General features: G+C 39.3%; 1 protein-coding gene across 1 annotated transcript in view; it reads right to left on the reverse strand.

The window, feature by feature from the left end:
• Window positions 1-26,451, reverse strand: part of NELL1 (neural EGFL like 1) — a 521,924-nt gene that overhangs the window by 211,893 nt on the left and 283,580 nt on the right. The window contains exon 13 of the mRNA XM_044426038.1: window positions 14,232-14,357. Coding sequence (XP_044281973.1) covers window positions 14,232-14,357 — 126 coding nt within the window. The remainder of the gene's footprint in view (window positions 1-14,231; window positions 14,358-26,451) is intronic.

The raw sequence follows: 26,451 nt of genomic DNA on the forward strand, positions 1-26,451 counted from the left end.
CTTTTTCATTTTTATGTAGGATCTCTACATACAAGCAATTTGGAAAATTTGTGTATGATTTGACTTTTCTGGTTTATGAAAGTTCTAATATAGTTTGCGGTGCAAAAATATGTGGGGTTGTACCCAGTATTACTACTGTTATTTCAATGGTTCTACTCAAAGTAGGATGAACATCAGATACAGCCCATAATATTTTTGTAAGAAATCTATGCATCTGTACACATGCACTGTCTCTCATACATGTCTGCTTCTTACATACAGCATGGATACAGACACAAACACAGGGAAGAAACATTATAGAATTCTAATTTTATAGTTAAGCAATTGGTTATAAAACCTATTAATTTATTTAGAATATTTATAAGAAACGTTTTAGGGGAAAGTATACCCTAAGCAGATAGATAATAGTAATACTATAATAATGCATAATTTATGTTGCAATTATTCTAATGCTAATTTGGGGTACAGAAAAAACAATTAATGTAATTTATGATGTAAATACTTTTACTGCAAATTCCTTTAGTAAAACAAAAATGTTAATACTGTGGAGTAAATACCTTGTCTGGTGGTTGTCCATACAACATGATTAGGTAAGGATGAATCAGTCTGTTCCTGTCCATGTCCTTTTTTCATGTATTCATTCATAAGTGTGTTTTGGTTTATATCTGAATTAATCAGCAGGGTGTTTTTAAAGGAACTGTGCAAAAAATTGCACCCATTGTACCATAACATACATATTTGAGAAACACTTTACCATAAATACACGTTTTCGTATGCGTTTTATTGTAAAATATAGCTTTGTGATGTTTTTAATGAAACATGCATCACAGAATTTGAAGAAGTGCATAACTGTGTTTTGATCCACATATTAGTTTGCTTTCATCCGAGTGTGGATTGAACAAATTCCCAAGGCTCTCTTGTCTTTGTGTTCTTCCAAGCTTCCTTTTGGAGTTGCTCGTCGATAATAACAGAGAAGATGATTCTTGCAGCTGGTCCAAACGAAATTCCTCCAAGATTATTTTCCTCTTTCCTCTCATGAAGAAGAATTCTGCATTAGCCATGAAACACAGCTCCATTCGTGGTAACAACTCTACCAGCTGTGCTAAACACTTGTTCACAACAGAGATCTGTGGACAGGCAAGCCATATGGAAAATGGCAACCTGTGGAGGAATGATATTGAGTACCATTTAGACAGCTTATGTACTGATGTGGGAATAGTGTTTTGTTCTTTAAACAATGCCCATACTTCTGGGGTGCCCTACAGATTAGTTATTTCACTTACTGCAATGCATGGCCAACCTCCTTCTTCATCACTTTCTGGCTCACAGGTCTGACCCGGTTGTCCTTGTGGTAGTGCTACAAACTGACCCGATTTTTTGGCACAGGGTTCCACTGAGCCACCTGCCTGTGATGGAACCAGCATTGCCCGGCTACTCTATTGTCTACTCTTTTATTTTTCCAAGTGTGGCATCCATATTATCCAGCAGTTTGTGTATTCTGCAGTAATCAAAAGCACTTGCTTTCTGTACAACAGGCAATTTTAGGTTGCTGTTTCAGATGGCAATTTACAGCCACAAAGTATTATTTCTGAGGGCAATCCGCAGCCAGTCAACAAGCCATTTCCTCTGCGTCATAAAGTATAGATAACATCCTACATTTTTATTTCAGAATAGCTATAAATGTAGGTCCAGAGTTGAAGGGTGACATTATGGGGCATTTGCCAAGGCTGAAGACTTCAGGACTTCCATTGGGTCTGATACGGTCTGCCTGCCCTGTCCATCAATTACTCCTTGGGCTCACTGACAGCAAGCCTTCCTGATGCTCTAACAATGACTTGCTTGGTGCTGTATGCACACCGGAGTTTCATGCTGGAATCAGGTGTGCCTTGTGAATGGAGGTGGCAGCAGTACCACACATGTGAAGGCAGCATGCAGAAACCGGAGGTACAAGCATCTGTGAAAGCGGCTGCTAACCTCCTCTCTTGGAGTCTGCGATTGCCACCTTCGCCTTGCAGCAAGCTTTAGAGCCAGCGTGGAAAAGTAGCCTTAGCGGGGCGGCAGCTGCTACTTCCTGATTCAGATAGTGATTCTTCCTTTATATACAGTAAAAGTGAGAATTGCTTTACCATTATCTAAGTCAATGGGAAACACAGTCCTTCTACCAACATGGATTGTTTTCTTCTTTAGCTTCCTGACCCAGCGCTCTAATCTCTCACTGGAAACTAGACACATGGATAATACACATTGTGTGGTTACAAAATTGTTGGCAGTTTGCTGCTGAATTTCCTCAGCGAAGCACTACAAAGCATAAAAGGATCACATTTAGCTTGTTCTCGGGATAAATTTGACCTTTTCAATGCCTTGCGGTGATTTACTCTCAATGTTCAGTGCTGATGGGGCAGCTCCACTACATGCAGCCCACCTGTTCCCACCCCTGCTCTAAACCCAAAGCCTTTCCTTTGCAGGCCCCAGGATCTGGTCCCTTGCCTATACCAACTACTGAAACATGTCTAGGATGGGGAAGAGTAAGTCTGCCCCTTTTCCATTTGTTTTGGCACCAGCTGATAGAGCTTTGCAAGTGCCTGAGTATCTGCCATTTTATTGTCCCACTCCCTCAGGATTGCTGCTTTAGGGCCACAGCAGATATTAATTTAAAGACAGGGCTGATCAAGACTGGAGCCCAGATTCTCTTTTACGAAATAATGATGTATGAAAGAAATGGATCTTGATTTTGTAATAGAAATTACAGATGAAGCAGTGGCAAACATGTTGGTTGGCAACTGTGACTGACACTTTTAGCTTGAAAACGGTCCTTTTTTTTCCACTGATGGATCACTCTCAAATTTCACTTATGGATTATTCCTAAATTTGAAGCCAATTTTGAGCCTATGGAAATGAAGAACTGTGACCTTCCCATATGGAAAATATTTAACCACCAGGCTAATACAGTATGCCATGCTTTTTATTTACTTACTTAAACATTGTTTTTAGATTGTTCTGGGTGGTATACAGAATTTAATGTCAATATAAATTTACTTTTAAAACAAAAAAAGGATAATCAAAGTGCAGTATAAAAAATGCAGCAGAACACCTGATTAAGCAGAATGGTAATCACCTCATCTAACTCATAATACCTTTTAGAATGCCTGAGCCAATAAATATGTATTTGCCTGGTGTCAGAATTATATCACAATTGACATCAGCCAGCCTGGCAATGTACTAGCAGAGGCTAAGTTCCTGAACTATGCACAAGAGGAGAAGAAAGTTACATTTGCGTAAGCGTACTTGTGCAACTGCTTCTACAATGGCTTGTGCAAGTGTAATTCACAATGGCTTGCTCAAGAGAAAGAATCTGTGGAGCTCCACTGGCAGAATGACACTGTTGGATACTGCCTGGAAGTTTACAACTGAAAAGGACCCGTCTCTGATCCTCACCCATTTAATGATAACAAAAACAAGTTTTGGGCAGGCTCATGGATTAGATGGCTGTGTTCTTCATTCAACATGGTCATGCCCTAAATCTTTTACAGCATTCACCATCTTGGTTCCATCATCTACTTTCGTATATCCCCACCTCCAGGCATTAGAAGTATTAACTACTCTACCATAAATCAATTTTTAAAATTTATTTAAGTATAAGATTTTTATTTTGCCCCATTAGCCATAAGGCTTTTGTTCATTGGTCCAATTTATGCTTTTCTAGAAAGGCCAAGAGAAGCTGCTGCCCTTGTACCAGGTACTGTTCACTCTTCCATAATCCAGTGTGCAATTACTACCATATGCCACAGTGTATTTGAGTGGTCCATTCACTGGTGGTAAGATAGTGTGAAGTGTCCATACTAATGTTTAGGGCTCTGGAAAATGAACCGGCAGAACTAATCCAAATTCCAGCATAACTTTCCTTCAAAAATTTTTTATCAGGAGGAGATTTAGCAACTTCAGGCTCATGTAATCAGATCAGATGCAGAAAGGAACACACATCCAGGAGATCAGTTGCTGGGTGAAAACAATGGCCATGGCATCTGTGGGAAGCCAGCACTTCTTCCTCTCTATTAACATTCCAAATCTTAGCTGCTGCAGTGGGAAATGAGATAGTTGCCACAAAAGCAGTGGAAAAGAGATATTGTCCTGGTTTCAGCAGACCTTCTTTGTAATCAGGATGAGTACAGGTCCTTATATGTTAGTTATTCTGTTGTGCTGGTTTGTAGGAGTATCTGATGATTCCCAATATGTGCCATCCATGAAATTTTCCAGTGAGACATCCAATAATGTAAAAAAAAAAAAAAGAGGTTTCTGGAGTCAGTAGGAAATGCTTGATTCTAGTGATTTCCTGTGATTCGAGTTTGTAAAACTAGCATGGCAAGAGGAAGCTGCAACACTTAACATGAGATCTCTACACCTCTCCTTAGAGAAGTAACCTCTTCTTGATGTTCTGCTTATGCTGCTGGACATCCAGTGCCAAATGCCCAACTGGATATTGGACCTAGGAACGTAGATCTAAGGACTCTTTGGCACGTCCATGAGAATGTAGCTAATCAAACCCACTCAGGTCTTCTATGGCAGAGAAATTCAATTTGCAGCAGAATTCTGTACTCAGCCATTACGCCTTCTGCTGTTTCTAGGATCCATCTAGGAAGGGCAAGAAGAAGAAAAGATTAGGTTACTGGCAAGAAGTGGTATGCAACAGGAATCCCAATCCCACTCCCTTCAAAACACCTTCATCCACTTAACATATTTCAGGAAGACAAGTAAATGGCAAAAATACTACTGAAAAGCAAGAAAACAAAATGTGAAAACATAAAACATGTGCAATGGCAAAGACATAAAAAACAGAAGCCATGGAAGCTCCAAACAGAAAATTCCCCTCTGATTAGCCAACACTTAGGAATGGAAAAGAAGACCAAAGAAAAAGTTCCTGGCCTGCGTATAAATAGTCACAGAAAATTGTGTGTGGGGGGGTTAAAAATATACCTCCTCCCACCAAGCATAGTAGTTGCAAAAAGCAGAAGCAGCAGGTGCCCCCTCTGCACTCATGGGGAGGCTGGGGAAGTCTTCTACCTAGGAATTTGTGAGAAAGGAACAAAGCCGCATGCATAGCAGGAAAAACATGGAGAAAAATTTAAACACTTACCAAATTGTACCTGAAATTGGTCCCATAGTCTGCTTTCCACAATAGGAAGGAAGGAGAAAACTTGGATTCAGCTTCAACTTCGAGTTTTCTCTGTTAAATAAACTTGCACCTGCAAATTTGCACGTGCTTCATAGTTCTCTGAAGTTAAAAAAGGTAATACGTATGCACACCTTTAAAAAGCCGTTGCTGCTAAGCACTAGTATGATAGCAAAGCATAATTCTGGAAAAGCCCAGACCAATGGTACTACCAGTGACCAGGGGTTTGGAATAGAGTTTGACCGAATGTCAAATTAGCAATGATCATTAATCATCATGAAAAACATTTTCCAGCACAAACTTTGTCTTCTGTAAAGAGTTTTGGTCTTATAGCAACAACTTTCACATCAAAAATCAATGAACATTCACTGTAGCACTAGAAAAAGCACATGATTGCAAGACATCAAGAAAAGACTACCCCCACCATCCATTTTGGGGTCAGTGGAGTCTAGTTCAGTTCTGTATCATTCTAAAGATGCTTAGAAACATGTTCTTGGATCAATAGCACAGTAATCAACATTCATGTGTCAATAACAGCAAAACCAAAAAGCAAAACAAGCATTCAGTCAATATACTTTTCATGAAATATTCAGCCCAAACACACACACACTGAAATTAATTTACAGCTATACTCTTCCATTTGTCAGATGTTCTAAAAGATGTTTTTGTTATTTCAGTAGCATTCTCTATGGGACTTCCCCCAAAGGGTGTCTAAAAGTGTCAGTTGGTGCAAAATGCAGCCGCTAAGCTGCTACCAGATTCATAGCTTCAAGACCATATTACTGCCATCCTGAATCGTGGTATATTGCCAATTACTTTTCAATTCAATTTTCAGGTGCAATTTAAGGATTGTTTAAAACCTTATAATCCTCAGAAGCTTAGGACCTGGCTATCCCAGACATGACCTTTCTGGCTATGAACCTGTCCAGGTACAAATACATGCAGGACCGGTCCTTTTGAATGTGATATTACCTGCAGAGGCAGATTCTCAGGCATCATGAAAAACTTTCTCCTCTACTGGTCTCAAGCTAGGCAATGGGCTTTCCCAAGCACAATAAGTAAGTCCAATCCCTTGGCTTTGAGAAGGGTCTAAAGACTCATCTTTGCAGTGTAACCTTTAAAAAATGTGCACCTTGATATTTTCACCATTTCTAATGTTCTTATTGTTCCACAGTTGTATTGTTTTAGATGGCTATACATCACTTTGATAGTTTTTTAGCAGATCAAGTGGCATATCAATGCTAATCCATAAATAAATATGTAAATAGATAATACCAGCATATTTTTGTCCCACTTGTGCCTCTCAGAACAAGAGATACAAATGACTCTCCACAAATCCAAGGTACATAAAAATAAAGCAGCTTGGGTCTAAGCTACTGAAAACAGCACCCAGCAGTATATGAGCCTGTTCATATACTGCTTTAAGGACTTGGGAAAGGCTTCTTTTGGTACTTCTGCCTTTAGAAACATGCCGTGCTGCAAGAGACAGCCTTAATGGTGGCAATCCCCAAGCAGTGGAACTCTATCTCTGTTGCCCTTGTGCCAGCAGGAGGATATATTTTATTCAAGCAGCCTTTGGCATGCAAGTTGATCTTGCTGGAGTGGATGGCATTTTGATTCTGTAACAGCTCTATTTTTAATTGTGCTCTAATCTATTGTTTCATTATAGTTTTATTCTTTTTTTTAAGGGATCCCTCTTATTGAAAGCAAGCTTGAGTGCCCTTTTCTTTACATAAAGGTGAGGTACACATGAAAAGATAAAAATAAAAGTTGTTCATTTTGAGAAATAGAAAATGGGAAAACAGTGGATCACCAGGCATTCCACCACCCAGACCTGCTACAAATCAGTCTCCTGGCCTGAAAGCCATTCTCATGAATTCCAGATTGACAGAGAAGGGAAACAATTTAAGTAGAGATATCTGAAAAAATTGTTTCAGTTTGCTTTTGATCAGGATGTATCCAGTTTTCATCTCCCAGGCACATACATGGAGTCAAATGCAATCTGATGTCAAAGTGCACATTTCCAAGCTTGTGTGAGAGAAAACAAAGTATGTTACAAAAATATGCCTACTGAAGAAGTGTGGATGGAAAAATTCATTTAAAATACCTGAAAATACTTTTTAATCAAATAGAAAAATTAGCACACATTTCAAAATCTGCACGAGTGCTTAATACAATGGAAAATGTGAATGTAGATACGCACATATTTCATACAAAAAGAAAGGAGAATGTCAGAATGAGTCCTATGGTACACTTGAAAAGGTGATTCATACGTTCCTATGTTTCAATAACTTCAGGGTAAACACAAGGTATCACATGTAGTTATTTTGGTGTTTTAAATGGCACTTGTTCTGCCAAACAGAAAATTAAGTGATAGGAATTGGCCAAGGTAGGATTAAGGAAGGAGAGAAAGAGAGAGGGAAATGGAAATGGAGAGATTTCCCCAGAGGGCTTGAGAATTATACACATTATAATTCCCAATATGACTAAAATCAGTGTGGCTAATCTAAAGAAAGTGATCAGGGATCACACCATTCCCAGAAGGAAAGCATCCCTTAATGAACATATTTACAAAACATATGTTCCCCAAGACTACAACACGTGGACCACCTGTGAAAGCTGATGCAAAGCAATGGCCAGTTAACCAGGCAATAGCACTGATTAGCAGTTAAGACACACACACAGAAGTAGAAGCATACTAAATCTACTCTGTACTCTCCATTCCCTCTGAAAATAATCAATAGAAACTAACTATTAACTGATGTTACCAGATCAGGTTAGAAAACATGTCTGGTCCATCATCCAAATAGGAACATGCATATGGAAAGTACATTTTGCACATATATACTCCTCCTTGGATCATGGCTTGCATCTTAATTTGGATCAGAATGTACCTGTGTTAGATTTCTACACTGCACTTTTAATTCTGTTATTTATTGGTAGCCACATGCAGTATAGTATAAACAGAAAACAACAGGAAAAAATACAGCAACATGTGAAACCATGAAGTTCAATTAACTATGTACACTTTTAATCATAACAACATGCATGGTATCCTAAAATCCCACATATAGAGAATGTATATTAAAGAATTTATCCCCGTGAGAAATCTATAGTTTTGCAAGATGAAATAGACTACCTAATTGGTCCATAAGCCACTATAGACACAATGTCTAAGAATGTGAAGATAATATATAATTTGTGTACTGAGACATCATTCTGTAAATGTTAAGAAAACACTACTGTTCATTCAGAAATTCAGAAATGTAGCCATCTTTTACAACCTTCAGGAACACAGTTCCTGCATAATGGCTCTGTATGGCAATGCCTATGAAGATAGAGAATCAGAAATGCACATGGAAAGCTATGGTGATAGGATCTTAGCTCTTCTCTTTTTACAAGTACGAGAGTGTTAATAAAATTCCAGAAGAACTTCTTTTCACAATGTGCAGAGTTTGGACACATCTATGTTACATAGAGACACACTGACACATGAAGAATGCTCACGGACAAGACTTTGTACAAGCTCCTTACATTTTACAGGGGGTCTAGACAAGATCATGAGCCAAAGTGATCAGTCTGTATTTTCCCTCTGCTGTTTACACCTGTTATTCTAACCACAAGAAATCCAGTAAGGAGAGAAAGAATAGAACATCAGTGCAATTTTTCAGCAGAAGTGGAAAATGTGCAACTGAGGCAGAGTGGGAGGAGCTGATTCCGTACAAAGTGGATGCCCTCCTTTTCTTTACTATTTGGCAACCCGCAAAGCAAGTTCTTGTCCAAGCTTACAAGAGATTCCATTAAACCCAACAGCACTTCTGAGAAAATATATGTAGGATATGGCTGTAAGGCTTTAGTCTTCTTACTGGCACACAACTGACTTGTGTGCCAATCAAAATTTCACTATGCTGGAATAGGGGCATTCTGAAATACGGTAGGAACTGTCTGTTTTAGATAGAGATACAGAGAAAACTGACACCCATCTTGTCAATTTCATCAGCCATCTTCTCCTTTCCTCTCTAAAGAAATTGCACTTGGACACAAAGAGCCAAAGATTGGGAAGTGAGGGAGGGAGCAAATGTAATGAAATTCTGCTACTTCCCTGGGCACAAAAATTACTGGTTTAAAAAAAAACAACCAGTAAGTTTCAAACTGATTGCAAAGATCAATTGTTTCCAAACTGGGTTGCGAACGTTATCAGGAAATGTAGGGCTCACAGTGTCAAGGTACACCTATTTTCTCAGAATTAAGGCTCCCACCTACTTGTCCTGCACTGCAGACACATTCTCTGGATAGACAGGTAATTGTGAATGCACACTATGCTGATAAAATGATGCTGGGACGGATTGCTTCAACATGTTGGGAGCAGTGGTTAGGGTGATTAAGAATCCAAGGGAAAATGGCAGAACACAGATACACACCTTAAAAATTTTGAATACTGCTTCTAAGCCTGCTTTTCACTTACAGTGGAAGTGCAGTGCCTAGAAAGTTTAGAAGCTGTTTGTATGGAAGTATCCAAACACATACTTTAAACTTTAGGTATAATGCACAACTCACCCACCCCCGCAAAAAGGCAGCCTTTTGGAGCCCTTCCAAAAGACTGGATATAAGGCAGAGGCTGGGACTGAGTCCTAAACAGCAAACAGCTCCTTTGAATTCACTGTTTTCTATACCAAATAAAAAGCTTTATCATGGCAATCTCAGTTGCCAGTGACTTTGGACAGGTCATAGACTCACAGCCCAACCTGTCTCACAGGGTTCTTGTTGTGAGGATAAAACTGAGAGGAGAAGGAAGATAATGTAAGCTGCCTTGGGTTCCTTGAGAGGAAAACTGTGGGGTAGTATATAAAGATAATAAATATACACATAAATAAGAAAAGGGTGTGTGTGTTTTTAAAGGGGGGGTCAGACTACCAACTTCATCAAAGTACCAGAATACGGAACAACTATGGATTCAGGGGGACATTGGAAAAGCTCACTTTTGCTCCTTTTGAAGACTAACTAAAGGCCCTTGCACTTTTTTAATATCTTCAGTGAGTTCTAATGTGAGTCTTGCTTTAGCCAAAACAGTGAGGAGATATTCTGACTTAAATAATCCTCTCTGAATGTCCCCTCTCCTCCTCATCACTGCTGCTGAGAGAAACCTCCATGGTAGGAAGAGAAATGCATGCAATCTGCCTGGCCAGATGCTTACAGCCTACCCTCCATACACCCACGCTTTCCCTTGGCCTTGTACTTCTCTGCACAATTCTGCTGCACACAGGATAAGCTCTGATCCACAGTGAGCCCATCATACAAATGATATGCATCTGTTTGCGCCTTGCATTACTTTCCAATCTCAGGTGAAGGGTAATCAATGACACTGTTACCAAAAACAAAGGCTTCAATTACACCATTTTTAAAACTTTTCCAAACTGAAGAAAATTTACATATTTTAAACCCAGAGTTTTATCATGTGATACGTTCAGCACAGCGAGGAAACTGAGAACTTGAAAACATTCCTTTTCCACCATACAAAGGCAGTTCACAAAAGCATGAAAGGCTTTTAATGTCACCATTGCATCTGTACTGAAAACTGCAATTACATAAAGCTTTGCTGCTCCAGAGAGACCTTTGGCAAATCACTGTTTATTTTTTCACAGACCATTTGTTAAAATTGTGCCAGGTCAGTCTACACTTGTTCTACTCTCCATATGAAATGCATTCTTTTATAGATATGAGAATCTAGAGATTACTTTATTGCCTACCAAAGACAATCTAGCCAATTCATGTAACAGATGCCATGGGGAAATGAAGGTTAGAAGCAATTCACTGTAGCACAAAAGCACACAGATATACACTTGAATGATGAGCTATGAAATTAATCTCTAAAGACAGTTGCATTTCTTCAAAATTAAAAATCAGTAGTAAAAATAGATTAAGATAGAAAGAAGTGAGGAATGTGGAAACTGAAGCTTTGACATAGCAGAAAGAATGAATAACACTGAATAGCTTCTTTAGATATAGATATTTTTAAAACCCTGCCGATTTTAGACCAGATTTAAGGCTATCTCCTGTTGATGCAACCTCCACAAAGCCAGGAAATTGGAAGCTTAGGATGATGACTTAACAGATGTCCCCTGTGATCAGTAATAATCTCATACAATGTCACAACTTGCTTACAACTTACATACACCCACACTTTCCTTGGACTTTCAAACCTAAATCCAGATGGGCAGTATGCTACATCTGGGATCAGCAAAGATGTTTTCTTTTCTATTTAAAGTCAGTCCAAGTCATTAATTCCTACAACTGTAAGTATCTTGAGATTTATAATACTGGAACCCTTTTGGACTCAGTTTAACTAAATGGACACTGATGTGCCCCTTTAAATACATTATATAATGTGAGGATCCCTCATCAAAAGCTACTAAGACAAATTAACAATGAAGGTTACAGACTGGCAATGGCTGGAAGCAGGGGGTAGGGATAAAAGGAAAGATAAAAGTGGACAGTTTCTGTGAGATCTTCTTTGTGACTTTTGTCATCTAACATCTTGAGAAATTATCACAGTGGTTAACACTATGTGACTGAACGTTGTGTTGAATGCTGCATCCTCACTCAAATGCTTCATTTCAATGAATGACTGTCATGCAATCCAGACTTTGCCATTAATCCAAGTCAGCAAACTGATTTGCGCTTGCTCTCCAAACCAAGACTTCAACCTCTGGTCTGAAGTTGCTTTGGAATCCTAATTCGGAAAACAAACATGAACTACAGTTGGCTAGATGAAATGTGCTGATACATCATTGTCTGAATGAAAATCAGGAACTTATCTGAAGAGGAAAATATATGTGAGCAGTGAACTCTTTCTTGTAATGACAAGCCAAATTTTGGTCATTATGTATGAGCTCAACCTTTGCTTTACTGGAAAGAGAGGAGAAATAGAAAATTAGTAATAACTACTTTTTTAAAAAAATGAACATATTTTATATTCATATATTGGAATCAGAATAACTAGCAGAAGTCCAAACCTGAAAATCTTCTAGTATCAGGTTTATGAAAGACAAGATGTCCGGAGAATATTAGAAAGAGGGAAACTATCTAAACTGAGATGCATATATAAACTATCTAAACTGAGAATCAGTTTGCATATAGAAAGTTGAAGTTCAGCCCCTGAAATTTTCAAGCAGAGTTGGGAAAAAGTCTTGCCTGAAATCCTAGAAAGTTGAAGTCAATCAATAAAAACAAGATAAGGTAAATACACCAATGCTGTGAAGCATTATAGAGCAAACACCTATAAATCAGCAGAAAACAGATTATTTTGACCAGTGAAAACCCAAACACCACATATCTCTACTGCAATTAATTATTAAATAATTAATCAATTGTTTGCGTTACCTTCAAATCAAATGACAATGATAACTTTCCTCAAGAGTTTTAACCCCATACTTCAACCACCCATTCATAGAAGAGCCTCACGCATGATATATTGGATAACATGGCATATTGGTTTTGAAGAATGGGGAAATTACCCTCCTCCAAATTTCAGTCCAAACCTGATTATTCCTCAGAAATGTCTATGGGTCTGCTTTTAAGTGAAATACAACATTCAGGGCATGTTTTGCAATTAAATCTTATGCAATATGTTCAAGACAGACCTCTGAACCTTGTTCTGAATCCTAATCTTCTTCCCTCTGCAGCACCATATTCTTCCAAATACACAAGCAAATATTTTTAAAAAATACCAAATCTAACTCCAGAATATTCTATCAGTCCTTTCCCATGAACTGCATATATTTAGCACATGATTTCCAGTCTAGGATGATAATTCAGCATTCACGATTTCAATTTGACCGAATACAGGCACTGCACAGACACAGCACCCATATGTGTGACGCACAGAGACCATGACCAAGAACTGCCAGTATACTGGTAAGAAGGATCTTTTTTCAAATTCTAGAGGAATCACACATGCATTCTTTCTAATCTTCAAACCAACCACTAACTGAAAACATTCAAGTTTCTATAAGGCTTCTCATTAATGATATTTGCTGAGAGTTTCTTTAAAAACTACAAACCATTGTGATGTCTAAAGCTATTGTAATTTTTTTCTTATTCACTTCTTCATTAAAACATAAAGAAACATCAACTATTAGTAATTGGCAAGCACAGATATTTTCCTAATGTCATTAAAACACACGTTCATGTTCGTTCTACTTCGCAAGTTGGATAAATAGGCAGAGGCCACATACATGCATTTGTTTTAGAGACGCAGGGTACATAAGCCAACCATCTCCACCATGAGTACAAACAGGCTATTGAGCTGTGCTTCCAACCAACAAGCCTAACAAGAGGGTCTAGTGTCTAGCTCTACTGCTCCTGATCTTTCTGGGGAGAGAGTAGGAGAAAACATCTGTGGATTATGGGCCCAAACCAAGTATTTCTCTTCCCACTGGTCACACACCAGTCTATGAAGACAATAAGGGGGAAGCACAATGATGGTGTCAGAACAAGATGCAGCAACTCCCTATATTAGGATTTAACAAAAGAAAAGAAATACTCTCACGCTCAAGTGTCATTCTCCAGAAAAAGTCTTCCCGCTCCAACACAGAATTCCTTTCTTTTATACACACAACAAATTTAAAATTCTATCATTTCCATAAATATTTTGAAAATCATAATGTTTGACACAGTTAAAGACACATCCCATCCTTTGTGGTTTGGTGCTCTAAGAAACTTGGAAGATATGCAATAGCTGGAATAATTCAGATTAGGGAGAGCAAATTATGGTAATATACATATTTTCCATGAATTTAAACTAGCTTTAATATACAATAAAGCTCACAATTCACTGTTTCTATCTCACTGGTAACTCTCCAATACATATCTCTCAATAGCACCCCACAAAATATGCATAACATGTTGAAAAATTTGGCACCCTAAACAATATGAGACCAATGTTTTTCTACTGTCGATCATATATTTTTCCTTGAGGAAACTCTGGCCTAAATAACAGCATGGCAATATTCTCTTCCAAATGAAAACCATTGGTTATTAATAAAGTATCATATTAAGAGCTTACCTGTACATGAGAAATCGTCAATGCGGATATATCCTGGGACACAGTCACAACGATATGATCCAGGCAGGTTAACACATACTGTGTTGGCATGACAATAATGCATCTTAGCAGCACACTCATCAATATCTGAGGGGAGAAAAACACCCCATGAGATTGTAACCAGCTGCATAGTTGCATGTCTTCAGACTTACAAACCTGGAATATAAAAATATAAATATCCAACGAATATATCCAGTGTATTTTGAATTTGCTATTTACATTGGATATATTTCTCTTCTCTTCAGACTCTCTAAAAATAATTTAAAATACTCCTTGAAAAGGCACTTAAAAACTTCTTGAAAACACACAGAAAAATCTCCATAACAAATCAATAGTTACCAATACAGTAATTTATATAACAAATAAAGCAAAACCGGGCATTAATGTATAGCAAATAAACAAAATCAGGGACTAGTGTATAGAGGGGTATAAACACTTCCAAACAATTTCAGTAGAGGGTTTCAGTGGGATATGTCAAGGACATTTGCCCTAGCTTTCAAGATGTCTCATGCCAAGTTGATGCTGTCTTCCAACACCTGGTTAGATGTGCAGATTGACCAGATATAGTTGACCAAAGCAATCTGAACTAGACAATAGTAGTCATAAAGCAACCATCACCCTGAAATCTTCACCCAGTTTATTAACCAAGCTTTCTGGTTAGCTTCCTCTGTCAATTCCTTTTAAGCATATTCTGGATTCAGACGATAGTTTGAAATACCACTGGAAAATGTGTAGGATTCACATCCCAGATACCCATCAGTTTCATTTAAGCAAATATCTATTGTTCGCCATTATTTATCAAACTAAACAAAATCCCACTGTTTCATTGTCCATAGCCACATTCCTATAACAATATTATCTCTGGAGTTGCCAAATCAATTCCACCTAAAGCAAAGTAAGAAACATACCTGGAGATTCTGCATCACAGAAAAAAATAGAATAATTTCAATATTAGCAAGAAGAGTTTTGATAAAGCTACAAAAAAAATTTCCCTTGGAGTTTCATGTATCATCTTATCATTAATATAATTTGGCTTATGTTTCAGTCCAAATCTCTTCCCCACTAAGGAATACAAAGACAGCAGCTGATTAATGGGGAAAAATCCCATTCTGGGAGATCAGTTCAGAAGAGCACATGTAAAATAGATTTTTATTTATTTGTTTATTCATTTATTGAATTTATATACCATCCCAATAGCCCAGAGGGCTCTCTGGGTGGTTTACAAACATTAAAACCCCACTAATCCTAAAATTAGGAAGGACTCCCTGGAGAAGAGTCTAATGCTGGGAACAATAGATGGCAAAAGAGGAAGGGGACGGCAGAGAATGAGGTGGCTAGATGGAGTTACTGAAGCAGTTGGTGTGAGCTTGAGAGGACTTCGGGGGATGGTGGAAGACAGGAAGGCCTGGAGGAATGTTGTCCATGGGGTTGAGATGGGTCGGACATGACTTCGCGACTAACATCAACAACAACAATCCTAAAATAAATAAATTGATAATTTTCTGTCACCTGCCTTTGAAATCTCCGTTTTAGAAATCTGAACATCAGCAAGCTTTGACAGCTTGGCCATATCTTTTAAACAGCAGAGACTGCAGAAACAAATTCTCCTATAAGAAAAAGAACCCTTCTCCAGAAATATCAGGCATACAGCAGACTCAGAAGCCCAATCCTAATGTTATTTGTGTAGTTAGTTATCATATGTTTTCATGGCAGATCTCAGAGCTATTTTGTTTTCCTGCCTTATAGGAAGGACTTAAATGGACTCTCTTATTTGATGTAAATGTTCTTAAATGTTGAGCTTGAAATGATAAGATAGATCACTTTAAAGACGCATCACAAAAGGATGATTCAGAATGTTCCTGAAAATGACAAGAGTGAAAGGACTTGAGCCCTTTATAGGCTGAAGTACTGTCGACAGTGAGAAGCAGATGACCGAAGTATACATACTTCATTTGATAAGTCATTGCACATTGTATTATCAGCTCAGACTGTGTAATTTGTTTCTATTCAGGACGACCGTGTCCAAGATGATTTGAAAGCTGTCTCTGTGACAGCAGTTTCACATATGCATGTCTTCAACTCGACACTGTGGTCACAGAATAAATGCATGCAAACTCATCAGAATTAGTGAGGGAAGAAGAACCTGTCAAAGCCGGAGACTCTTTCTGTGATCCCAGTTCTATGAAAGGCTATGTGCCATTGTTACAACCATTTTACACAATTTCCATGCTCCATGCAGTTTCTTTACCACCGGTCCCTCAAGCATATTGCAGGTGGACCAGTTCTTTCAATTTTCCTTTCATCTGCTCACCCCATGTCCAGGTCAGGGGCAAAAGTTACCTTTGCCAGGTAAACCGTCTGTCTCTGTTTTACTTTAATTACACTTGGGGCACGTTTGGACAGATGGCGATGATGTTGAGAAACTCTCCTTTAGAATTTACTGTGGGCAATCCTTTGTACATAGACGACTTCAGTTTATTCTCCAGTCATACTCAACTTTCCTTGCACATAAAAACGGCATTTGCAAAAAATATATGCACTTATTTTCACCACGTGTTTCCCAATTATACCAGCATGAAGATAAGAAACACATTTCTCTGATGTGTACCTGACTAGCAAGGATGAACAGAATTCAGTTGTCCCATAAAATATGACAGAAGAACATTAGACCAAGCATGTAAAACAAGCACAGAAAGACTAATTTCTGCATTTACTCTCCCACTGTGTGCCTCCAGAAATGGAGGAAAAACAGCTTTGCCTTCATGCTGATGCAGTGCTGCCCTTACGTCTGAAGTGGAACATAGAACAGCTGTCATGAACATGTCTGTCCTATGGCCATTGTGCCAGCGAGCAGGGTCACTAACAAAATCACTTTGTACTGGCCACCAAGCAGCTGTCAACTGACAGGGACTTTTGATCAGTAACCAGCCTAGCCTGAATATGGAATGATAGCTTGGAGGCAAATGACTACCTCCCAGTCCAAATACCTTGAGCTATCAAATATCTTTGTCTTGGCTGTATCTGAATGATGATCCACTTGAAAACTGCATAAAAACTGTCAAAATCTGAAATACAACGTGGAAGAAGCCCCCTCTCCTCATACCATGGGGTTTAGGAAGCAGATGGGAGTCACCTGGGTGGAACTACAAGCTTGCAGACTTTTGAAAAAAGAAAAAGTTTGGTTTCATTGCTTGGAAAAGGGTTTGTTCAGTCATATATAATAAAAAATGGGAAAATAAAGGAAAGATAACGGCACTAGTGAGACATTCACCTAAAAATTAACGCAGCAAGGTGCCTTGTTTGTATGAAGCTCTCATGATTAATTTCAAATACATTAACCATGACATTTGAAGGGGGATACTAAAAATGCTTCAAGTGAAGGATATCTGTAGTATTTTCTTCTAGCAAGAAATGAGATGCTTCCTAATTCTTGGTAGCATTAGGGCAGGGGTCGGCAACCCACGGCTCCGGAGCCACACGTGGCTCTTGAACCCCTCTGCTGTGGCTCCGTCGCTCAAAACACGCACCGGCAGAGCCGCTGATCCGCTTGAAGCTCCACTTAGGAACCCAGTGCTAACTATTATTATTATTATTATTATTATTATTATTATTATTATTATTATTATAACATTTCTATGCCGCCCCTTGCCGAAACCTCGGGGCGGCTTACAACATGATAAAATACATTGAAATACAATAGTACATAATAAATTACCATTAAATATAACAATACAAAAAATACATTGATTTACAAATACAAAATTAAAATTATCAGTATAAAATAAAAATATAGGAGGAGAAAGAGAAGGAAGAAGAAGTTGCCCAGGCCAGATCATATGTTTTAACAATTGAAATGATGTTTAAATAAAAAGGTCTTTACCTGGCGCCGAAAAACCAGTAACGACGGTGCCAGGCGGACCTCTTTGGGGAGTGAATTCCATAGGTTGGGCGCCACCGCAGAGAAAGCCCTCCTCCGGGTACTTACTCTCCTAATTTCTTTCATGGAGGGTTCCCGGAGAAGGGACTCTCCCGCAGATCTCAAAGGGCGGTCGGGCATATACGGACGTAAGCGCTCGTTCAGGTAGCCAGGACCCAAGCCGTTTAGGGCTTTGTAGGTCATAATCAACACTTCCCATTGAATTGGGCCCGGGCTTCAATGGGAAGCCAGTGAAGCTGATGGAGGACTGGAGTCATGTGAGCATAACGCCCCGTCCCCGTCAGCAACCTGGCAGCTCTATTTTGCACCAATTGAAGTGTTCGGACTGTCTTCAGGGGAAGCCCCACGTAAAGCGCGTTACAGAAGTCTAGGCGGGAAGTCACCAGCGCATGTGTCACCGTCGCCAGGCAGTCGTATTCCAGGTAGGGGCGCAGCTGATTAATCAGCCGAAGCTGAAGGAAGGCGTTCCTCGCTACCGCTGTCACCTGAGCTTCCAAAGAAAGCTCCGGGTCGAGGAGTACACCTAAGCTGCGGACCTTATCCCTAAGAGGGAGTGTTGCACCATTCAGGACCAGGTCAAATCCACCCTCTCCGAAACCCGATCCGCCAACCAACAGGACCTCCGTCTTGTCTGGGTTGAGTTTCAGTTTATTGGCCCTCATCCATTCCCTTACCTCGGCCAAGCACCGGTTCAGCACAGCCACTGCCTCACCTGGATTAGTGGAGAATGAGAGGCAAAGCTGGGTATCATCAGCGTATTGATGATTCCGCAGCCCACACCTCCTGATGACCTCTCCCAGCGGTTTCATAAACCGGTTACTTAAACCCAGCGGTTTAAGTAAATCAGCTAGTTAAGTAAATCTCTACATTCCTCTGCTAAACAAGCTTCCTGCAGGCTCTCATGTTACAGGAAATGCTGCTGAAAGGATTCTCTGTGTCCCAATGTAATCTCCTTTCTCTGAATGATAAAAGCTGCACTTGGGACCTGTCACAATCCACAGCACTTGACTGTTTATCTGGTAATCAGTCACTAAACACACCTATATCTCCGGCACAGCAGCCCTGCACCGATTTTCTGAGCTCCCCCCTACCCCCGTAGGCCAACCATGGATAAATCAAAGAAAAGTTCCTGAAGAAAACCAAACGTTTAATGGTACGTGGGTAGATTCATTTGCTTTTACTGCTGATGAACTTATGGGGTTTGCTGTTTAATGCATGCAGCCCTTTAGCACTGACTTGGACTCTTCAGGAAGCTGTCCTCCTATTCAAAATATATGAAAGGAGTCCTACTAGTTTATAATGTAAGATTAAAAATAACAGTTTTCAGTGACTGAACAAGAGCTGTAGCTAAATCATAATGAAGATATACATAGTATTAAGGTAAAAAATGATATATGCAGTGTTATCCTCATTTCAAACGTCAAAAGGGTTTTGCGGCTCCCGGTGTTTTCTTTTGTATGGGAAACGGGTCCAAATAGCTCTTTGAGTGTTAAAGGTTGCCGACCCCTGCATTAGGGAAACAACTACTGCTTTAAAATATTTTATGTGGCACAATTGTGTTCCTGCTTAAATATATGTATCCCACAAAATCTAAACAATTAAAAGCAAAAGCAAATATACTAGTCCTATCACATGAAGTTGCTGAGAAACTTCATCCTCCAAGTTCTTCCTTCCACAAAATGGTGTAGATGGATCTGCTGGAAGAAACAAGGGCTGGCTGATGGCAGAAATGCCAGTCCACAGAGACAGCTCTTCTGCTGATAGGCAGACCTTTCAGGCCTCTAACTGTTGTTGGCATAGTCCATTTTTCAGACTCCCATCACCATCCTGTTGCAAGAGGGAGGGGGGTGAATCAGATGCAGACAGATTCAGCAACTGGATAGTCTTTGCAACCCACAAAAGCATTTTTCCCATTGCTCTTCAGACTCCCACTCTTTAAAATGATATTTACACATGTTGTGAAAAAAAACTTTAAATGTTAGCTTGCTTCTAAAATCCTAAGCATTACTACTACAAAGTAAGCCCCACAGAACTAAGTGCGGCTTACTTCTGAGTAAATCTGCACAGGCTTGGGCTGCATGGCATGCAATGGGATGAATCAGTTTGAAACCATTTGAATCAGAATAGATCTGTAATTTCTAGTGTAATTTGCTTCTCCTTTAGCAAAATAATGCCCTTTTCCCAGGGCATATATCGAGGCTGTCATTTAGCAAAATCATTTTGTTACAAGTATGCTCCAGTCAAAGGACTGAACTATTGGATTTAACTTAATTCTCTGTCAAAATATGTGCAGGATTAGAAGCCCAAGACAACTCCCTCCACCCTGCAAAAAAACCTATTTAACAATAATACACACAATCTATAAACCATACAGTGGTATGCATCAGTTTGGCTATAATAGAACTCAAATTGTGATTCATGTGTGCGGAGTGCTTGTCGCATTTGAAATATTAGAGCTTGTCTTCTGGTGGTCTATTGAGGTGATAAAATACATGATTTATATCTTTCCCTAGGACTGTGAAGTGGTTTGCTTTTCTTATAAAAAGGTATACTTATGGTCTTTAAAATGAAACTTGACACAGCATAATGATCCTTCACATATCACTAACTTCCATCTGCATACACTAGTTTGCTATAATGACAAGGAGTCACTAGGGCTAAAGCTTCTCAGTGAGAAACACTGCACCATAGCTTGGTCCTGCACGGTACAGGATAGAATTCTTTGATCAGCCTAGCATACTTTATTACTATGCATTTAGTAATGTCAGTCTCTTGTTTTAAAGAGCATTTTGTTTTGGACTTCCGCAATAACTATAAGCCAACACTCCATATACAGTTATATTGTTTGTGCATGGGAGGCATGATAAATTGAACCTATGCTTATCATAGGGTATCTGGCTGAAATGGAAGGCTATTCTTTGATCACAAAGAATCTTATCAGCACATCAGAGGAAGTATGCTTATCAAGTGGCAGCTATCAGTCATGGAAACCCGACTTTCTTAAAAGAGGGAAGCGGGGAGTTAACAAAGAAATCGAAAGACATCATGAAAGTGTCAGTACTCAAGGGAATACAGGCACAACTCCTGTGACCTTACAGGAAACATGCTAATACCATCTGATCATCTGCTTCTTTTATCTTATCAAATATCATCAAATAAAACGGTCATTACAAAAATCAATGAGGGTTGAACTGCCTCAGCATTCAGGTTCTCAGACTGCCACTTTTCAGTTCCAGCAACAGCTATTTACCCACTGGAGCTACCAGATGTTTATCAGCAGAGGTATCAACCTGTCAAGGCATCACCACTCGCAACCCTTCCAGCATATGAAATTCTGCAGCAAGCTGAAGGAACAGGTAGGTCTGAATGCCTTACACTGAGCTCCTGTGCAGCCCAGTGCCTATGACCCTGCTCCTCCCAATCCAATGCTGCTTTCTGCTTCCTGCTACAGATGATTTGACCGTGGTTGTAGCTTGCTTGATTTGGTATCTGGATGATCTTCCCAGTTTCTGATTTTGGCTCTCATCATATCATTCTCTTTGAGAAGCTTGCCACAGACTGACATTTGTACCAGCATAAAAAAAGCATTTTTTTTGTTGTGAGCCGCTCCGAGGCTTTCTTGCGATGGGGATGCCATAAAAACATTTTAAATAAATAAAAATAAAATAAAATAAATAACTAAAGTTCAGACTTTCCAAACTTCCATCAAGATTTTAAATGAGGATTTAAAATGCATTTATTTTAATGAAAAGGTTTTTTTAAGGATTCCAAAAAGAGTCCCCTTCTGGTTCCTCCAGTACTTAGATGCATGTCAGTTATATTGGTAAACACAGTGAAGAAAGGAAACAAACTTAAAGTATAACTTTTTCAGGGAAACTTACCAATACTCACTGGGGTAGAGGGAATCTCCATCTGTAAACTATGCCCCTAAGAGCACATGCATCCTCCAGGAGAATGCAAGCCTACTTAGCAACGTGGGCAGCCATGATACAGCTTAATTATTTGCAAGATAGGGGAGTTCTTGACTTATCAATCAGGTATGTTGGGAGAAAGACATGCCAGTATTTCTTGTTCATCTTTTATGAAAAGCCATGCAACTGGATAATCTGGACTTCTTGGAAACCTGGGTTATCTTTTTTTTTTTTTTTTCTGATTTATATCCTGCCTTTTTCCTACAAAGGGCTCAAGGCAGCTCACATCATTCTCCTCCTCCATCTTATCCCCACAACAACAACCCTGTGAGGTAGGCTGGGCTGAGAGTCTGTGACTGGCCCGAAGTCACCCAGTTGGCTCCATGGCTGAGCGGGGACTTGAACCCAGATCGCCTGAGTCCCAGTCCCATGCTCTTAACCACTGCACCACACTGGCTCTCATTATGTGCAAACCTGGTCTTTAGGTGTCACTAGGTCTGCAGGAGAATATCGAAATACTATTTAAGTAATCATATTATGCATTCATGTTCCAAACAAAGCAAACTGCAGCTGAACTTAAGCAGCAAGACTGAGATGATGATGATCATCATCCTTACCAAATGTATTTGCTTTATACATCTTTCCAGCCCAGTCTATGCTATTATGGGAATCCTGGAAACTCCCAGCGCCTCATGGAATCTTTCAGTTTGTGGACTTCTGCTCCATGAAGCTCTGGATCCAGGCCTGAAAGAAGAGCTGAAAATTGCTGGAAAAATTTAGTGGGTCTGATATTTTTATGCTTCTAAATAATATCCCTTTGATATGAGGATTAGTAGATGAGCAGCAAAATTGGATATTAGTTCATCTCCTCCTCTTTCATTTTTCTCCCTTTTCACTTTCATTTCTATTATATTATTCTATTTGCATTTTTTTTAAAAAAACTCCCTTAAAATAAGAGTCAAGTGGAACTAAAGTTCAAACGTGAAGTAAAAGAGTGGATAAAGAAAATATGAGGGTAAGACAGAAGACATTGGCAGAAGAAGTGGGAGAAGGAGAAGGAGAAGGAGAAAGAGGGACAGGAAAAAAACCATTCTCATTACAGCAATGGCTGTGTTCCTCACAGAAAAATTAGGAGAGGAAACTTGGAGGACAAAAGAAGGCTGGGCTTGTCTTGGAGAACAAAGGAGCAGGAAACTGAGCTTCATGCACTCAGCCTATTAAGCTTATTCATTAAAACTTTGGATTTGGCTTTTTCCTCATTTAATTTTTTATATTAATGGCTTATATATGGCTCTTTGCATTAGATAGAGTATTCATATCAAGTAATTAACATTTGTTGAAATGCTGCCATATTTAAATATCATGTAATAGAGATACTCTTTGTGTTTTCAACAAGACTGAGATTTTGTTCACCCTAAGTGAATAGCTGCAGAAGTTAATTAAATGCATTAATGGGTTCATTTGTAGCCTTAAACATATTTTTAAATGTCTTCCACTTTTATGAGGAAACTTGATAACATATTCGTACGGCATTTGACAGTTAAAACAAATTATTGTTTTTTAAAAATACACTCTTGAAATTCACATGTTATTTAGAGAGCAGAGCATGTAAACAATATGAAAACCTTAGAATGAAAATCTTTTGGGAGAACAAATTTTGCCTTAAGGCAGGCTCTTGCTCATGGGGTTAAGCATCCCCTCTCCAGCAGATCTGATTACTAATGTGAATAGAACTGTTCTATTGATGCAGACAATTATCCTACCACCCTTATAGCTAATTCTATCTGGTTTAGTCTTTGTTGGGAGATAATGGCAGCTGGATGCACAAATGCCTGCATAAGCTTCACAAAGAGGGAAAAATAGACTGAATACACATCATCACTTTCAGTGTGCATTACTGTAATTTTGTGTTCTGATGGTAAAATTACCTTACACATCAAGCATAACTATGAGCAACAAGGGCTGGATCTGGTTATACAGGCAAAGTAGACTGCGCAAGATGAATAAGCAGCCCAACAGACGCATTTGAACCTGAGGCCGGCATTTTCCTGGATTATTCATATTCTTTGTTCTGCCTTTTTCAAACTGTTTATGTTCTCAAGATGATGTCCCATAATTGATGGAAATTCTGGCACAACCAGAAATATCACAGTTGCAAAATGCCAATCTCTGTACCGGCCACCCAGGGAACACTTTTAAGTCAAAGCATGAAGTGTAAATGTACAAAGTGAATGAATAAATTATGATGCACATCGGATTGTATAACAGATTTTTCAAGGAAAGGGTGCAAAAGACAACAAGATGTACAACATCCACATGTACAACATGCAAGTTTGTCAAAACACACCACAGTCTTTCTATAGATATCTAAGAGCACGGGAGGCAAAAAAGGAAATCACACAGAAATGAAGAAACCATTTTTGAACATCCCTAATGTGTGTGAAATACTTTATTTTTAAAACAAAAAATAAAGTCTGTTTATGTCTTAATGGAATATGACAGCAGGCTGACATCTGAGACCATCCTTAAATCCCAGATGATTTTCCTTATTCTTACATCATCTTTTATTTTACTTCTATAATTTAGGAATCATGCAGTTACTCTGGGCAGCTTGCTAAAGGAAACTGAAGGAATGTTCAATTCGGATAAGGAAAAACTAGACTCAAATTCTTGTTCAACCATGAGGCCTGCAGAATGACTTTGGGACAGTTATCACCTTTCGGCTTAACGTACCTTACAGTAGCATTCTCCAACCCGGGTCTCTTCAGATGTTTTAGACTACAACTCCCAGCATTACTCCCATGTTTGTTGGGGCTGATGGTAGTGGAAGCTGAAAATACCTTGCGGGTACCTGCTGCCTTACAATATTTGATCTTAATTTCCTGGCAGCTTTTGGGGGCCCATGGGCAAATTTGGAAGTTTGAGAAACTTACAGGGCAACACTACAAAATGGCTGGTGTGAGGCTAGATGCAACCTGCCCAAAACACTGGGTACAAGACAGAAGGGGGAATCAGAGTCCCAGCACACAATGCTCAGTTGACCGCACTGTTTTCTGTACCAGGATAAACCTATATAACAATTAGCATACTTTTTTTCGCTCTTCCCCAACTTTTTCTACCATCTACCAGTCAATACATTCCCCGTCATTTTCTCTCTCACACCCTTGACCACACTCACAAATGTGAATGCTCTCTCTCTCTCTCTCTCTCTCTCTCTCACACACACACACACACACAGACACGCACTTCTCCCAACTGCCCCTCTCTCAGTCAGCCCCCCCAACTATTCTCATTTCCTCTTTCTTTCACATGCATCCTGATCTATTCAGATATGTAAGCATACAACACTCCCCACCCTGGATCGCTATAGGCTGGCTCCACAAACCCTCCCTGATTCCCCTCCTGGCTTAAATCCTTCTTGCCCCCACCCATGGCTAGTCAAACAGCAATGGGGTTCTTTCCTCTTCTTTCCCTTGGAACTTGGCTGTGTTGCCTAAGAAAATGTCTGTCCAGCCTCACTTCCCACCACTGCCTGCCATCTTCATTTCCTAAGGATGTACCTAAGTTCCATGTACAGCCAAGAGATTCATAGGAAACAAAGACTGCAGTGTCTGGAAGCCCTTACTTTGCTTTGAAATAACTCCACTGCAATTAAAAAATCCATACAAAGTGAGAGTGATAGGAACCCTTAGCAGACAAAGGAGAGCACCTGAAGGCACATTGGTGTCCACTGGTACCTCATTGCTTGTGATTCCATAGCAGGAGGTTAAGACATAAAGAAACTCTACTTCTTCAGTGCTACAGTTTGATTAACTCATTACAAAACAACTGTTCATACAGATATTCAACAGTATGAACCTTTATTAGATTGAAATAGACATATTGGTACCAATTTTAATTTTTGCATTTCATTTTTCTTGCCTTCTTAGGTGACAGCTTTTCATAGATGGATTCTGGGTGCAAACATGATAGGCAGCGTATTGGAAGAAACAGATATGCATGCTTTCAGATAAGTGAACAGGCAGAGATCTTTTAATAACATTCTCTACGGTTTCTTTCCTGAAGCCTTGCACTACCTGGATAGTCTCATCTTTCTTTTATCAGAAGATAAATGGCTAAAAATAAATGAAAGAAAACACACAGATAGAGACTCAAGCACATGCAAATGCAGAAAGGAAGGACATGTGCAGGAAGATTCTTGGTAGATCCCCATCCCCTGCAAGTTTAGGGCCACCCTTGAGTAAAACATGACTCCTTCGTTCATGTAGAATCCACAGTCTAGACATTTATTGAAATTCAGCTCCAAGCATTTTCTTAAAGTACCTTTTCTTAT

The sequence above is a fragment of the Varanus komodoensis genome, unplaced genomic scaffold, assembly GCF_004798865.1.
Source record: "Varanus komodoensis strain SLA01 unplaced genomic scaffold, ASM479886v1 scaffold16, whole genome shotgun sequence".
In the NCBI taxonomy this organism is placed as follows: Eukaryota; Metazoa; Chordata; class Lepidosauria; order Squamata; family Varanidae; genus Varanus; species Varanus komodoensis.